General features: G+C 51.7%; 1 protein-coding gene across 1 annotated transcript in view; it reads right to left on the bottom strand.

The window, feature by feature from the left end:
• The window catches only part of Arhgef10 (Rho guanine nucleotide exchange factor 10), an 86,371-nt gene that overhangs the window by 51,945 nt on the left and 17,558 nt on the right, over window positions 1–16,868 (bottom strand). The window contains exons 7-12 of the mRNA XM_010620365.1: window positions 16,122–16,198; window positions 14,687–14,743; window positions 10,198–10,361; window positions 8,173–8,289; window positions 6,137–6,251; window positions 4,107–4,213 (exon numbers count right to left, since the gene is read on the bottom strand). Of these exons, the coding sequence (XP_010618667.1) occupies window positions 4,107–4,213; window positions 6,137–6,251; window positions 8,173–8,289; window positions 10,198–10,361; window positions 14,687–14,743; window positions 16,122–16,198 (637 nt within the window). The remainder of the gene's footprint in view (window positions 1–4,106; window positions 4,214–6,136; window positions 6,252–8,172; window positions 8,290–10,197; window positions 10,362–14,686; window positions 14,744–16,121; window positions 16,199–16,868) is intronic.

Below are 16,868 nucleotides of genomic sequence, written 5' to 3' on the forward strand. Positions count from 1 at the left end.
TCCCCCTTCTCTCTTTTTTTTTTTTTTTTTTTTTTTTTTTTTTTTTTTTTTTTTTTTTTTTTTTTTTTTTTGGTGCCAGGGATTGAACTTGGGTCCTTGAGCTTGCAAGGCCGGCAGCGGGACCACTGAGTTAAATCCCCGGACCCCCTAAAAGTTTATTTTAAAATAATTAGAGGAAACCCGCAGAAGCCTTTGAAATGTCTTAAAGGGTCTATATAAGCAGCCGTATAGTACAAAACATACTTCCCATGTTAACACAATTACATTACCTTTTAAACCTCAAATTGCAAACTATAACTAAAGCAAGAAAAAAATAATTGCATTAAAAATAAATTCACTTACACAATAATGAGCTGAATTAACCACCTGAATTTCATGTTCCCAACATTAAATTACATACCTCATGTGCATGTTAGTATAAAAAAGTGCCAGTCTTGTTCAAAGAAGACTATTAGCAGTCATCTAAGTTCACTTCATAATTATAGAGAAACAGAAAGCTTGTGGAAAGGTGAAGGAACAAATTTTACTTATTTTTTTACCTGTTTGCAAAGAGCCAGCTATGAGGCTAAAAATGTAGTGGTTAAAATGCTCATTCACTTACAGGTACAGAAAAACCTCTGTACCTGATGTGTCTGCATTTCAAAGATGCACATTACCTCCTGGGTTTGTCTTCGTTGCCTACGTACATGAAGCACAGAGCTGTGGCTTGGACACATGCACACATGGGCACACACCCTTCTAAGGAATCGCCAGCCAGCAGGTGCCACTGGCAGACACTACAGTGCCGCCTCGTGGGCAAAGTGAGCACTGCCCACAGTTACGTAGACTCCAGGGCAACCAAGATTCAGGAAACATTCACGTGAGTCAGTACTCTCTTTACAAAAAAAATATTACACATTCAATCCACAAAAGGCAAAAATGAACCCTTCTAGGATATCTAAAAACATTGATGTCTTTAGAAAATACAAATACCCAGATATGGCTGGAATTAGCAAAGAACACACAGGCCTGTAGCTGAAGTCTTGGCTTCCCACAGCTGCTGCCATTCGCGTGGCCCTGACCATCGCTGGTTCGAGGACGGGCTAAGTACGGCCACCACAGCACCTGACCCCAATCCTCAAGCCCAGGCCAGCATTCCCTCCAAAACTCAGATTTCCAGATATAATCCCAAAGCTCCTGGGTCACACTGTTTGCGGGTCAGACCTATGAATTTCTATAAAGTTCTGAGGTGGTAACAGTATATGAGGTTAAAGGTCCTAAAATCAGAATAAGTTAATTTAAAACACAAAATCAACCTCCTAGATTTCATGGTTACTGCAGGCGATGTCAGTCCTTTCAGACAGTTAAAATCAACATATCAAACAGGAGTCCCAGAGATGAGTGCGGCACATCGGGGCCCAATGCTGTTGACACCCTTCTAAGAACCACAAATCCCAGGTCACAGAGGACAGTTAACCAAAAAACGTTGTTCTGTGGGAAAAGACAAAGGATGAAACGGGAACCAGCCCCCGGGAGGAAGGCCAGTGGCTTGAAGGTAACAGGTCTACTGGAGAAGTCAGGACAGAAACAGGGAGCAGTGCCACTGTGAGCCGGAGGAGGCTCTTGAAGGTTCCCTGGTTAGCCCTGCTTTCCGGACCCATGAATGGGGCAGTTGGGATCCTGTGTCCTCAGGAAGCAGAACATTTTTCAATTGAAAGACAACTTAAGAAACAGGAGGGCTTTCCTTCCCTATCCGAAAACAGGGCATAAAAACAATATTCAAATGGACTCTTAAATTATGTCATCTTCTTTCCAATTTAGAAAGAAAAAAAAAAAGATTTCAAAAGCATTAACACTCCCAGTTTAACCTTTGAAGACAAAACTCCCATAGAAAACACAGTCGTCAGTAACAAAAAATAACTGATGTGAATTATGACTGTAAGAGAGCAAGCTGAATGGAAAAAATACAGAAACCCTAAATACTAATAAATTTTTGAACTCAAGAGTCCAAGTTTCATCTCTTTAGGGTTAACCGTATTATGAGAAAAAAAATATTCAAAGCCTCGATATATACATTTTTTTCCCTAGATCATTAAGAGAAGTAAAAAAACCTAAGTTATTAATACCCCATTTTACACAGGAGAAACTGGGGGTTGATCATATTAAGTAATTAACTTGACCATGTGACAAATGTAATCCCAGTGAAAGCCTTGCGGAATAGATCAGGTCTGTAGGACTCCTTGCTAGAGAGCTATGTCCACATTACAATCTAAACAACTGCAAAAACACCACCAACCCACCATCTTTCACAGCCAATAAGATAGCTACAGCAGGCTAGAGGCACTGTACATGTGTCAACACACTCAGGCTCCAAATATCCTTCACTGTTCCTGCCGTGAAGATACCTACGCTTACTCTCTCCTTACAGACTCCACGCCTCACCCTCTGTGTCTTCACAGAGCATCTGACTCTCCTCCCAGTCCCTTATGCATCCCTCAGGCCTCCTCATCTCTTCACATACCCACACCTCTACTCATACTCTCCTCACACCCCACACCCGTGCTCACTGTGTCCTCACAAACCCCACAACATACTCTCCTCACACACACCATACCTAGACTCGCTGTCTCCTCACACAGCCCACACCTCTCAATGCCCTCACACACAGCACATCCCATCCAGTATCTTCACACCTCACACCTCTACTCAGAATCTCTTCACACCCCACACTGCTATTCACTAGGTACTTACACACCCCACAGTCATACCATCAAACTCCACACCCTTATTTACTGTCTCCTCAGAGAGCACTATCTCCTCACACACCCTACACCTCTATTCACCGTCTCCCCACACACCCCACAGTTCATAAACTCTAACCCGGTCTCCTCATAGTCCCACATCTGTATAGTTTTATCGTCCCTAAACCTCTATTCCCTGTTTGCTCACTGATCCCACATACTATTCACTGTCTCCTCATAGACCCTACATGCTACTCACTGTCTCTTCTCAGGCACTGCACCCTATTCACTTTCTACTTATAGACTCTAAAGGCTACTGAGGGTCTCCTCACACCCCACATCCTACTCAGTCTCTTCAGCTTGCACACTGGACTCACACTCTCCTCACAGACTGAAGACACCTACTCCTTGTCTTTTCACGCATGCTCTTTCAAGCACCCAGCTTGCTCATTTGAAAACCTACAGTGGCCTCAAGTGGCTACAAAGATTGCAAGAGGTGAACCAGGACTGAGCGTGCACCAGCTGCGAGGAATTACAGATCACCTTCTCCCAGGGGCTCATCTTATACCTCACCACCTTGTATGTGTGGTACCGCTCACACCAACTTCACTCCTTACTCCTTTTCCTCATGAATTTAACTCATTTGGTTCCCCTTCGATCCTAATCCAATGCAAGCTTGTGATTTGAGCCTAACCAAACAGTAACAGCTCCTAGATAAACTCTGCAACATTTAGTATTTTTACGTTTTTCTTTTACTTGTATATGGCCTGTCACAACTTATGTATCACCTCTGTACCTACATCATCATGTGCCCTCATCTTCTGACACCCACCCGTCCACCCCTACCTCTAGCTCCATGATGTGCACCGTGCTACCGACCATATGGAAAAGAACTCAAAGGCCACTGAATGGCTCACTCCTTGCCCTTATGCCCAGCCTCTGATGCTGTTCTTATTTCTTAAGTTTTCCTTGTACCCGAAGATAATCAAATGGAGGCTACTGATTTTTCCCTTTTGTTACCTTTGGTCAACTTTTAAGAAATGCATTCTATTCAGATAATTTCATTAATTAGTAAAAGTCTACTATTTTAGCCTTAATCTGAGCCAGCATACTTTGCACACACCCATACGCTGGCTCTCAGTGAAAGTGTCATATGAATTCGAGCCGGCAGAAACAACCATCAGAAAGAATGTGCGTTCCACACATTTCTCACAACTACTCCGGAGTGACCTCCGAAATATTTAAGGCCCAGAGTGGCCTTCACTGGGGCCACAGCCAAGACCAGGGTTTCCCAGCCCCTCAGCTGCGCCTATACCACGGCACGGACAGCTGGGCTAGGGCAGGACTGTGGGACAGCAGACCACTGGGTACCACTGCCCATCCTACCTGCTGCTGAGACAGCCCCTCAGGCATCGGCGTCAGCACTGCCTCCGGATGCTTGCAGTCCACATCAATGAACAAGCTCTGCTCCTCTTCGAGACAAGATCTGTGGTCTTAAAATGGGCCAAGATGCATAAATGCCACACAAGCCCATGTGTCTGGGATTTCACACAGCACAGCACAGTGCAGTAAGGTGTCAGGCAAATCGTTTTGCAGAATTTCCATTTATATGCTTACTTCACACTCAGCTCCTATTAGAATGAAATTCTAACACACCCAATAAAATATTCTTCCCACAGGGATAATGTAGCAGCAGTATCTGACAATTTCAACACAGAAGTCTCAGCTCAAAAGGCAGAGGGGTCAGGTGAACAGCTGGATAGCAATGGGTTGGGAGCTCTCCCACCCTACCCCGTGGCATTGGGACTGGAAACCAAGGACTGCAGGGGCACAGCTGATACCCAGGAAGACTCAGGCTGGACTCTGTGTTTCTCAACTGTCCATCCTACCCTCACAATGAAAGCCTGAAGGGGCATAGTTTTCCAAAAGTCAAGATGTCTAAACCAAAACTAAATTCATTTTTAAAAGCCAGATACAGCTAGGTACAGTGGCACACACCTGTAATTTCAGCACTCTGAAGGCTGAGGCAGGAGGATCACAATTAAGCGCAGCCTGGGCAGCTTAGGGAGAACTTGTCTCAAAAAAGAACTGAAATCTCACGGTTGGGGATGCAGCTCTGAGTGAAGGCCCTGTGTTCTCAAAACAGCCAGACACCCTAACCTAAGAACCCCAGAAGAACACTGGTGCTCCTGGGTCACAGAACCTTACTCTTCTCATCTCAAGACCCTGAACCCTGCCACAGAGATCTGAGCTGCTTGCTTTGCAAGCTTCCCTGGGAGACTGGCAGATACTGGGGTGCGACTGACACACCCAGGCTGGACAACACTGGCCCTGCCAAGCTCCATGTCCCTCTCAGGGACAGAGATGGTGACCGGGGACAGCACATCCTAGAGACCCTGCAGAAGACAGCCTCACGCACAGCCCACACCTACAGAACCTAGGACAGCCCAGCACCGTGATGGGAAGGCGATGCTGTGCTGGGAGAAGGGGGCAAAGAGGGACCCAGAGTGTGGCCCCAGACCCGCTGTGAGGACCAGGCATGGCTCACTGTGTCAGCACGCACACACCATCCCCCTGACCACGGAGGCCTGCCTGGACGCCTAGTGTTCCAGGGTGGATGCTAAAGGGCCCGGTCAGTTTTAGCTCCAATGGCAGAGGGTGTCCCTAGGCCACTCGATGAGGAAGCAGCAAGTGTGCAGTGCTTCCTTGCTCGTGTGAATGTGCATATGCGCGTGTGTTCACACATATGCATATCCCTGGAGACTGAGCCCAGGGCTCCTAAATGAGCTACATTCCCAGCCCTTCTGTATTTTCTATTTTCAGACAATAACTCGTTAAATTGCCAAGTTTCAAGGCTGAACTCAGACTTGTGATCCTCCTGCCTCAGCCTTCCGGCGCACTGGACCCACACCTGGCCAGTATTTTTCTAAACCCACACATAGGTCAGCAAACGCTGTGCACAGGTGTCCTGGTGTGGCGTTACATGCAGGACGTGTGCTCACAGACCCAGTGGAGCCCCCTGCACGCTGGGGCAGCTTGTCCGACCTGAGGCTCCAAGGGGCCCCTGGGTGCCCAACAGCACTGGCCCACAGCCCACGGCCAGCACACGCTGCCCATGGACACAGCCTCCATACATCAGAGCCACCAGGCTACGCCCCTGTCCCTGTGAGGCCAAGGAAGTCCGTACACTCTCACAGCAGCTTTCCAGAACCAGAACATTTACAGACACCACCATGGTGACCACCGCGGGTCCAGGGCATCCTGCACCATCGAGGGCCCCCGGGCAACTGTGTGATGCCCGAGACAAGGCCTGCTCAGGGGAGACGGTAGGGCTGGCTGCCCGGGATGCCTTTCACTCCTGCTGTGCTTTGTGGGACCGCGTCCTTCCTAAGTCCTCCCAAGAACCTGGGCCAGACCTGGGGAGATGAAGGACTTGGTCCTGATGAAGGAACGGCCTCTCTTCACGGCGGCCTTGGTCCGCTCCAACCCGTCCTTGGTGCCCTCCTTGGCCGCCTTCATGAGCTTCTGCATCTGCAAGAGTGAGACGCCTGTCTGAGAAGCAGCACCAGCCCCAAAGCCTGTTGTTGCTGTTATTTTAAAAGAATACTGTCAAGTAATCTGGGCTTCAAACGTTACCTGACATTGGGTTTTTGGTGTAGGAGAGCTTGGTTATCGTGTGTGTGGCTGTCAGCTACTTTTCATCTTGTTTTTAAATAAAAGGCAAAGGTGAAGTTCAAAAACAGAGCCCCTCCTCCACACTGAGGAGACTCCTGCTCTGCCCCAGTCATCTTTAATTTCTCTGCAGTCACTCACGGGCAGAGAGCTCTGTGGTAGCCACAGGGACAAACAGGCATGGATGTCAGAGGTGCCAGGGCTGCACGGCACAAGCAGCAGCACAGCCCTCGCACCCACCTCCTCGTGGGGCCCTCCTCCATGACCAGCATGGTGCACGCGTCACTGCCAGCTGGAGTCCCTTCCTGCTCTTGGGGCACACGCGGGGCAACCCGTCTGCAGACCAAGCAGAGGGCGACGTCCCAAGGGCCGAAGCTTGATGACTGCCGATTTATCACGACTGTCAGCAGCGCTCAGGCCTTCCGAAGGCAGGGTGGGCCTCTGCTTCTGATTCTGCAGCAGCTGAACACCTGAGCATCAGCCGGGACCCTGGATGCTCCCTTTAGAGAGCACCTGACCGGCCCAGGAGATGAACAGCACCCTTTTGCTCTGACCCGGAGCTCCAATGTGCCCCCCAGCACCCGACTTCCCTTTCCACTGCTGCCTGACCTCTCTGACTTCCAGGCAAAAGCTGCAAAGCCACAGGTGCCCGCCTGCCTGCTGCAGTGCTGGACGCCACATGTGCCTGCGTGTACTGACGCATGCTTTGGTGGCTTCCCACATAACCCATCTCGAGGTCCACCATGGCCTGTTCCCAGCCCACTGCTTCCTGGCTTCAGACCCCTTGGTGCAGTCCTGGCCCTGAAACCCGGAAGGCCGCAGAGTGGACAGGGCCCTCACGGCGCAGATCCCATCCTCATGTGAGTCCCAGGAGGAGAGGTGCCCCGCCAGCCCTGAGAGAACACCTGACCTGCCCTTACACAACACAGGCCCCCCACCGGGCCCTGTGCTCACTGCATGGAGACTGAGCGGCTCCCACAGCGCATGCAGCACCCCAAGTCCTGAAGCAGCCTCGTCACTGTCACACTGGGAGCCAGCCTAGAGCACCTGCGCTGGAGGGAGGGGTGCGGCACGCAGGATGCAAGCAGACAGCCACTTCCCCCAAGAAGCCAGGCACACTGGGCAAAGGGACGAAGGCCAGGCTGCAGTGACAAGTACTTGACAGTGCCCTTTTAAAACACACCACATGGAACCAAGTATCATGATTTAAATCCAGCAGTTCTCAAACTTTTTGGCCCAGGAGCCCTTTACAGACTTAAAAATTCTCATTACAATATTTACCTCAGTGGTGCTGGGATGGGACCCAGGGCCTCACCTACTGCTAAGCATGTCCTCCTCTGCACTACACCCAGCCCCTAAAAATTTAGTTTGCCTGGACTTTGTTAACCTATACATAGTGACTGTATGAGTTAAAACTAAGAAGATTTTGAGGTTTTCTTGCTAACATTCACTTAAGAGGTGAATCTATTACTTATTGTCTTAAATAATATATGTGAGAAATTACTGTATTTTTCAAAACAACAAATAATGATGTTTATGCTTTTGGAAATCTTTCTCTCCAACACAGCTGGGCTCTGGCCTCCATCGACTGAGGTGCATACCACAGAGCTTCTGGAATATTCCTACAGTCACTCACGAGAGAACAAAGCATGAAGAGGGTAAGATGCCTCAGAGTCAGTGTGACCCCAGGAGCCCCGGGGCCACACTTTGAGAACCACTGCTGGGGCAGGAGGGGCCAGTGCAGGGCACGGTCAGCCACTGTCGGAGAGGACCACACTACCTTCTGCTCCTGCCTGCGCGTTAGCTGCTGTACCTCCACGGCTCCCACCGTGCTGGCCACCAAGTCTCTCATCTTTTCCTCACAGTGCGCCTTTAAGCGGGTTAGGTCATGAGAGAGCTGTGGCACAAAAAGACAGTGTCTTTCAAAACAGGCCCAGCCAGACCCCATGACCCTGCTCTGCAGGGCCACGGCCAGCCCCACTGCCTCTTGGTGGCGGGGTGCACGTGTGGGTGCATGACAGCATCAGAGGGCTATGAGGAGTGCCACCTGGGCACCTGCACAAGGCCAGCACCAGAAAGGCCGAGGTGACGGGGCCTGGGGTCTCCTGGACCACCCTTCCAGCCCACTACCATCCTAGAAATGTATGCAGAGCCAAAGTCCCAGGCTCCTGGGCATTCTCATGTCCACCACGAGGACACGCAAAGCACGAATGAGTAAACACTCAGGACTGCTGTTGGGATGACTCAACAATTCAGCCTTTCTGAGTTTTTAAAATCTGACACCTAAACTTGTAAGTGTGAACTCGGCTCTTCCGGCTCAATCCCCCGACCCACAAGGTCTCAGTCCACCCCACTCCAGCGCGCACAGTACATGTGCTCCAGCCCTCGTCATGACTCAGCATGCACGGCCAGCTTCCCACCCACCTCTCGCACTTCTCCAGCAGGGAGGCTGAGGACCCCGACACCCTCACTGGTGTGGCCGAAAGGTCCACCGGGGCAGAGCGTCCACAACGTCCACCCTTGACTTGAGATGGTCTGCCGCTCCTGAACACTCACCTGCTGGCTGGCTGACAGCCTCGGTGTACGTCAGAGTGTCTGACTCCACTGCACCAAGCCAAATCCTCCCTCCTCATGAGCTCTGCCAACTAAAATGGCAGCTTCACTCACTGGCAAAACGAGGTAACCCTGGCCACGGAAAAGACCTAAGTTCCTGGATAAATCCTGTTCAAAATCCAGAGTTGTGAGGTGTCCACTCAAACTAGAAGACCGTTCCTGACTTCCATGAAACAGGTCTAGGGATCAGAATTCTAGACAACCACACGTGGCAGCCATGGGAGAACGCAGGCTCTGGTTGCTGGAGTCCCTGGCTATGCCCAGCTGTCAGGTGGGGTGGGGCCGATGGCCAAAGGAACTGGCCAACAGGCACCGAGGGCCCCATACACCTCCCCGGGAGGCTGCAGGCCTGCCCACCCCACCCACACAGAGCTCACTCTTCCAGGGCTCCCAGTCCCTCCTCTGACCCTAGCTTCAAAGAAACCCAAAGTATAAACATTTTAAAGAGCAAAATGAAGGACAGATAAAAGGATTCAATGAGGCAGATCTTCTGCAGAAGGAGAGCGAACTGAGGGATGGAGAGAGGGAGGTAAGATGGCTGTGTACATGTGCCAACTCCCCAAGATAAACGGCACTGTTATACCCTGCACAAATGGACTAATAAAAAATGTTCCATTAAAAAACTTTTCAGGGTAGTTTAGGAGCTTTGCTCTTTTCTGTCATTCTCAACACTTCCTGTGATATCAACATCCTGCTTATGGGGAGAGGCTGGCGCACAGGACAATTCAGGGAAGCACAGCTCTGGGAGAAAAGGCTCAGAGTTCCTCGTGTGCACTGGGCTCAGTGTGCCTCATGCGCACCCTGTGTGAGGGCTGACTGTGCCCTGTGTGTGCCCCAGAGGCCATGTGTGAGGGCTCAGCGTGCCCCATGTGCATCCTGGGGACCCTGCATGAGGGCTGAGCCTGCCCCGTGTGCATCCTGGGGACCCTGCATGAGGGTTCTCTCTCTGGGAACTAGGCTGACTGCAGGAGGAGCTGGCTCCAGATGGCAAGCCTGCCTCTTTCTGAGAGTTTAAAGTCCATCCTCCACTGCCTGAGCTATGTGAAATGACACCATCTCCTTTGCCCATACTTCATGTTCTCCCCAAATTACACGTCCACATCTTCAGAAGCAAGTGTGCAAGTGTTACATCCCACAGCCCCACGCGCAGGTGAGAGGAACACGCCCCAGTTCGCGGAGGCTGCACACCTACTTGCTTCTTGTGGCTGCTGCGCAGGAAGGACCGTGGAACGCCGCTCCTGCATTCCGAGTCGCTCTGCTCTTCGTAGCTCTCAAACTCACTTGAGCTCCACCCATACTCCACAGAGCTATTCCCACCGTGCTCTCCGTTCTCAACGTCATCATAAATCATTTCCTCTGAGGGCACAAATCCCAAGATGAAATTAGATCCAAATGCAGAGGTTCTCACTAGCTTGCTGTTTTACCTCATTCAGAACCGGGGCAGAAGTGCATCTGGGTAACAGAGGAGCGATGGGCCGAGCGCAGCACTCCTGTAGGTGGCTCTCAGAGGTGAGGTCCTGCAGCCCCACCCCATCCTCACCCCAGGGACCACTGGCCTGTCCAAACCCACCTCAGTTACCAAACACTGCTGGCAGGAGTGGGCTTTCCCTGAGGGACTCTGTCACTAGGGTGAGACAGGCAGCTAGTCAGATGGACAATGGACAGCTGGGCACACCTGGGCACTGGACAGAGGATGAATATGGCAACAGAGGGACGGCACATGACAGGAAATGGGTGGACGGTAAACAGCTCTGAGCAGCCAGACAGACGCGACACAGGAGTGCTGATGCTGGGAGCCCACTTCCGACAGCAGGAGTCAGAACCCTGAAGAACACATCACGTTTATGCCCCCAAAGGATGACAAAGGTCTCTACTAAAGAAAAGTCTTTGAAGGCCCAAGGTGAGCTACACCCCACTCATCTCAGGATCCTTGCCCTGAAATGTGGATTAGCGGAGCTGCCTGACTCCACCCTCCTAAGGCCCTGAGGCCGGGAGGGTGACTGAGCACTGGGCGCCCGGAAATGTGCAGCACAGCAACAACACACACAGAAGTCTCTGTCCTAGTGCTGCGGCCTGGCAACAGGACTACGGAGAACAAAAATGCTGCTCTTCACACTCCAAAGAACTGTGGCTTTTGATTGCCACCGTCAGCCACACGAGCACAGACAGCCCTCTATCCAGCTGTCAGACTTGAGAATCAATCGTTCCTGCTTGCATTGCCATTTAAAGGTGGCACACGTTCATGAAAGGGCGTTTCCGTGCCTGCACAGACCCACCTTCCCGTGCGAGGTCACCATGCAAATCCTCAGCCGCCCTGAGTTCTGAGAGCCCTGAGGTGCCAGGCACTAAGGATGAACACGACATGTGGAGAACATGCGAACACCAACTCGCGTTTGGTGGAAATGAGAAATTCGACGAGGCTGTGCCACAGCCCGGGCTCCACGTGCTTCCCATCGCCACAGCCCCGCATCTCTCCACAGAACCAGATTCCTCTTTCCCAACACAGGGCAAAGCCTCCAGGTTTCGGAGCAACAGCTCTGAAGAGCAAGGGCCTTGGATCACGGTCTGCAGAGAGGGAGGGGCCTTCAGCAGGGCCCAGAGCCCCACCCAGGCACCCAGGTGGGAGAGCGCTGGTGCGCAGCTGCAGTGCACTGTGGCCCTGACCCAGGACTGTCTCGAGCCCCAACAGACACACTGGTCTTTGGGAACACCCCTGGGCACCCTGGCCGACTCCACACTCCTAGAAAGAAGGGGAGGGAGGCACTTCCTCCACAGACAGCCCACAGTTTCTCTGCTGTACCGTCCTTAAAGGGACACAAGCCCCACCAGGATCAAAGTCACGCTGGCAGGTGGCTCTCTGGAGACTTTGGGGGCACAATGACACGAGGCCTTTGGTGGCTGAGCTGCCGGGACAGACAGCCAGAAAAGGTACTTCACAGCACAGGGCCATAAGCCCCATGCACGCTCTCTGCCGGGTGTCACTCTCCAGGTCCTCGGTGGCTGCCTGTCTCCCCGCCAGGTCACCGCCAGCAGGTAATGGTGCCTGGAGGGTCTGTAACTATGACTTAACTGTCTTCCCCGTTTGTATGTTCACTGTGCAGTTAGGAACGTAACATTTTAGCCTCCTTCAACAGGGTAAAAGCACATCCTCCAGTTACGAGCTCTTAGTCCCGAGTGGCCACTGAATCTTCCTGCGCACCTTGAGAGGAGCCAGGCAGCATGGTCCCCAGTGTCCTAGGTGAGCTTTCACACTCTGCAGATGCTGCCCTCTCCTAGCACTTCCCGGGGTTCACACACCCAGGCTGCATAGTGAACTGAGCCGAGCGGGCAGCCCTGCCTGTTCCCAGGTGAGCAGGAGGCTTCTGACCCTCCTGGGAGCACTTGGAGTGCTCTGCCAATCAGCTAAGCAGCAGGTCCCAGGTCTTGGAGATTAGTGATTTACTACTGCTCTCTCCGTGGTCAGCAGACTGCGGGAGGAACCACTTGATTTCACAGAAGTAGTCACATGAAGTCCTGGTTCTCACAAATCCTCACAGCCGCCACAGCCTCCTGCTCAGTGTCTTCCTCCACCCTCTGCTTTGGGCTTCCTGTACACCACCAGGATGTCTGTCCCTGCAGCTCCGGTCCCCTGACGTTGCCGCTGCTGTGTTATCGTGGTTCCTTCCTTCCCTGCCAGTGTTTGCTTTGCTGTCCTGTATAAAACCGAGGTGGAGCAAGGTCCGTTTTTTTCTCCATCTCTTAGACGTTGACATATGCCATTACGTCTATAACCATGTTACTTTAAATGCATCTCACAAGTTTTTAGATTTATCATGTCAAAATACAGATTTTCACCGTGCTTTCATCCTTGTCCCTGGTGATAGGTTATATAGTACAGTGACCTTTAATTTCCAAATATTTGCTTTCTATTGATTTCGTAAGACTGTTACCAGGTATGATACCTAAACACCAATTGTCTGGCATTTGTTAATCTTTGCTTGAGCATACAATGTAATTACAGAAATATTCCTGGGTTGGGGGAATGTACATTTGGAAACTATTGGTGTTAAGGTTTTCCCACATCCTTCGATACCACACACCAATCTACATTAACTGAGCACCCAGCCTCCACCGGTCATGGCTAGCATCTCCCATTTAAATCACACACCTGCCTGCCCTATTTGATTCCACCTTCACCTGGGAACTTGCTGTTTCCAAGGCCCTGCTGCAAGGCATCGCGCTCCTCCTCCAGCCCTGGCTCTGATCACCTCCACCCACCGCCAGCCATGTCAGTGCCTCCTGCTTAGCCAGCCCGGGCCTCTGGCCCCACCGTCCACTTCTAGGAACTGGCCCAATCCATGCCTACTGTAGGCATCAGTACATCTGGACTTATTCTGCAATCTTTCCTCTTTCTCTTTACCATTCTTGTTTAATTTATAATTTCTAGCGCTCGGTCAGGTTGAATTTTGCTTTACTGGTTCAGGAGTTAACCTGTTTCTGGGCTCTTAGCAGTTGTTCATAAAATACATTCGGGCACAGTCATAAAAATCCCAAAACAAAGCACAAGAACCCGAAACTCTCTCTGCCTGTTATGGTTGGTGTTTGGCTGTCCCCCAAGCCTCTTGCAGATGAGGTGGGGCATTCTCTGGAAGATGTGATGCTGGATTAAGGGTGACTGCCAAACCGCTGCATGTGAGTGATTAGTCTGACCCCAGCAGTCCGAATGGAATAAAAGGGGCAGAAAGACGCTGTTAAACCCTCTTGCTATGTTTGCTGCCTTGTGTGTGCCATGCTGCGTCTCCTGCGAGGCCTATTTGCCATCCCAGCCTCAGAGCCAACCGACTATGGACTGAACTTCTATGAACTGTGAGCCAAATAAGCCTTTCCCTTTTAACTTTGGGGTATCGGGTATTTTGTCTCAGCAATGAGAGAAAAGCAAGTAACACACAGCCCCTCCTGCAACACAGGTTGAGTGACCAGAGCCAGCCGGAAGCACAGCCCTGAGCAGACCCCTGCCACGGGTGCCGTCCACGTCCATGACGTCGGTTGGTCCAAACCTCACAACTGATCCTCTCGCCGCTCTCCACCACTTCACAGTACTTCCTCTGGGCTCAGGGCCACTTTCCTTAAAGCAACTGGTCTCTGCCTGCTCTTCCTGCAGGGCTGATCTCAGCCAGGTGCTGAGACCAGGGCTGAGCTGCTTCTGTCCGCACCCTGGAGACTTCACCCCATGTCACTCACTGCTCCACACGCAGAGGCCTGGGCTCTCAGGGCGGCCCCTGGTGCCGTGGTGTCCTGTTCTCTCGGCCACTGTCAGGGTTTCTATAGATTTGGCACCTGGACTGGTGTGTTAACACTGCACAGGGCTTGCGTTTCTACCTGCTGACAATGTATGTGGCTTCCTGAACTTCTGGAAGGTTCTCGGTAACAGCCTTTGAGTATCACCTTAGCCGGATCTCCGTATTTTCTCGATGACATTGCACATCCACTGGTACTTCTTGGCTCCCACATTTCTTCCCTCTTTGTTCCTCTTTTCTCCCTCACTCTTTCTGCTTCAAGCACTGTTACATGCACCGCTCCAAGCCACTCACTCGTCAAGATACGAAATGTGGACACAGCCCCTATGCTGGCCCCGGGCTGAGCACTGCAGGGAGAGCTGGAAACCCAACCCTCATGCTCAGCTCTGGTTTCAGAGAACAAACCTGGCTCAGAGTCTGAGTTTTCCCTGGGGACATCGTCATAAATGGCTTCTTCCGGGTCTGCAAGAAAAGGGAAAAAACTTTAAAAATTGACTCAAACCAACCAAGCGCTACCTTGCCTTTCTGAGGCCACGGCCTCCTCTGATGCCCACTACTCAGGAAGCTACTGCAGGAGGGCTGCTGGTGGCCCATCTGCAAGGTCAGCATCCTTTCAGGGTAAGAGACTTGGCTCTCAGGGGATGCGCTGTGGACAGACTTGACGGTTTCCAGGCTGACTTATTCCAGACTCTGATTTACACGCCTCCTAGGGCTGTCCTATAAGCATGGGGGTTGAGCCCAGGGTTTCACAAATGCTGTGCTCTACTGCTGAGATAACCCCTAATCCTTTTTAAATGTTTTTATTTTGAGGCAGTGTCTAGCTAGGCTATATAAACGGGGCTCCAATTTGGGATCCTTCTGCCTCAGCCTCCCAAGCAGCTGGGATTATAGGCCTGTGCCACCACACCTGACTCATAAACATTTTTAAGTTTGAAATTAAAGTGTCCTGATGTATAAGAAAATACAAAAGGTAATGTATAGCATCTCAGACATAAAATGACAGCCTGTATTTTGGGGAACCCAGGACTCTGAGAAGGTGTATGTTTTAAAGGAGAGGCGTGGCCAGGCCAAATGACGTACACAATTCAAGATGACACAGCAGAAGAGCAATGAGCCTGCCACTGATCAGAGTGGTGTCTATTTCATTGGTGGTTTCCCGGAACACTCATTACAGGTACCCCCTTTCCAAACCACAGCGTACAAATGCCCTGACATCATCAGAAAGAATCTTCACTTCTTAAACAAAAAGGATCTAGCTGGCAATGCCCAGCCTCTTAAATGACAGCAGACCCAAGTGTGGCGTGCAGGCGGTGGGCTGGCTGGATACCCACCCGGCCACAACCCTGCTGGGCCGCGGGCTGCAGGTCACAACCTCAGCTCCCGTAGGATGCAGGACAGAACCAAATCCATACCTGGGAGAAGCAATCAGGAAGGGGAACGACACAGAGGGGTGTGATCATCTGAGGGAAGCAAAGTCCCACTCCAGGAAGCCCCAGGGATTCCCCTGGCAGGCAGCCTCGGCTAATACTGCAGGCATAGGCGGCTCTTTGATATTTTAAGTAAATGAAGCTGGGTGACTAAGAGCACACCTGTAATCCCAGAACTCAGGAAGATGAGTTAAGTGGACCACGGGTTTGAGCCTAGCCATAAGGACTTACTGAGACCCTGTCTCCAATTGAAAAAATACAGGACATAGGATATAGCTTAGCACGAAAACCCTGGTTCATTCCTCAGTAACTGAAGGTGAACGAAGGTCTGTGCAAGCTTCTGATCCGACCCAGCAAAGCAGGTAGCACACTGCCAGCCACAGGGACCCAGGCTCCGGGGTAGGGGCACTCACTTTCCATCCACGCTGTGTTGGCCGGATCCGCTGCCCACCGGGCAAGGGCACTGCCTTCCCTGATGCTTTGATCACCACTGGAAGAAAACACACGGTGAAGTCAGAGTGCAAGGAAGCAGGCCGGACCCTGGGGACTCAGGGCCCACGGTGCGGTGTGCACCACGGTGCCTGCTGACCCTGACAGGACTCAGGAGACACAAGTTCAATCATCAGCAAGCAAGCCAGTGCTCTCTCTGAGCAAGGTGCCCACCAGTGCCTCAGGAACCAGCAGAAATGCCATCCCTGCTCAAAAAGGCCCTGCCTCTCATGCTTACACAAGGCGGGGTGGTGCAGGGCCCAGACCACCCATGTCATAGGCTCACAGGGCCAGGCAGGGACCTGGATTCTGACCAATGTCTTGTGCCAAAGAAGGACCGGATCCAACTCACAGGAGAACCCAAGATCGCCCATGAAGGCATGGGGCCTGGTCAAAGGGGTGCACGTGAATGGGCCCTGGGTGTCCTGCAGTGTGTCATGGGTGTGAAGCATACGGAAGGTGAAACAGATGCACAGGAAGGAAGGAGAAACAGGGCGAGCATCTGAACACCCAAGGGGAGGCTCTGAGGAACTCTCACCCAAGGACAGACCTAGTACACATCTTCCCAGCGTGGGAGAGAGGCCAGAGGCAGGCCCCAGGGCGCCCTCTCTCTCACTATTGCTTCTTGGCCCTCAGCACTGCACCAGACAGCCCACAGGCAGCCTAGGCCT

This window comes from Fukomys damarensis, unplaced genomic scaffold, assembly GCF_012274545.1.
Source record: "Fukomys damarensis isolate Sample0158 unplaced genomic scaffold, DMR_v1.0_HiC HiC_scaffold_18, whole genome shotgun sequence".
NCBI classification, from domain to species: Eukaryota; Metazoa; Chordata; class Mammalia; order Rodentia; family Bathyergidae; genus Fukomys; species Fukomys damarensis.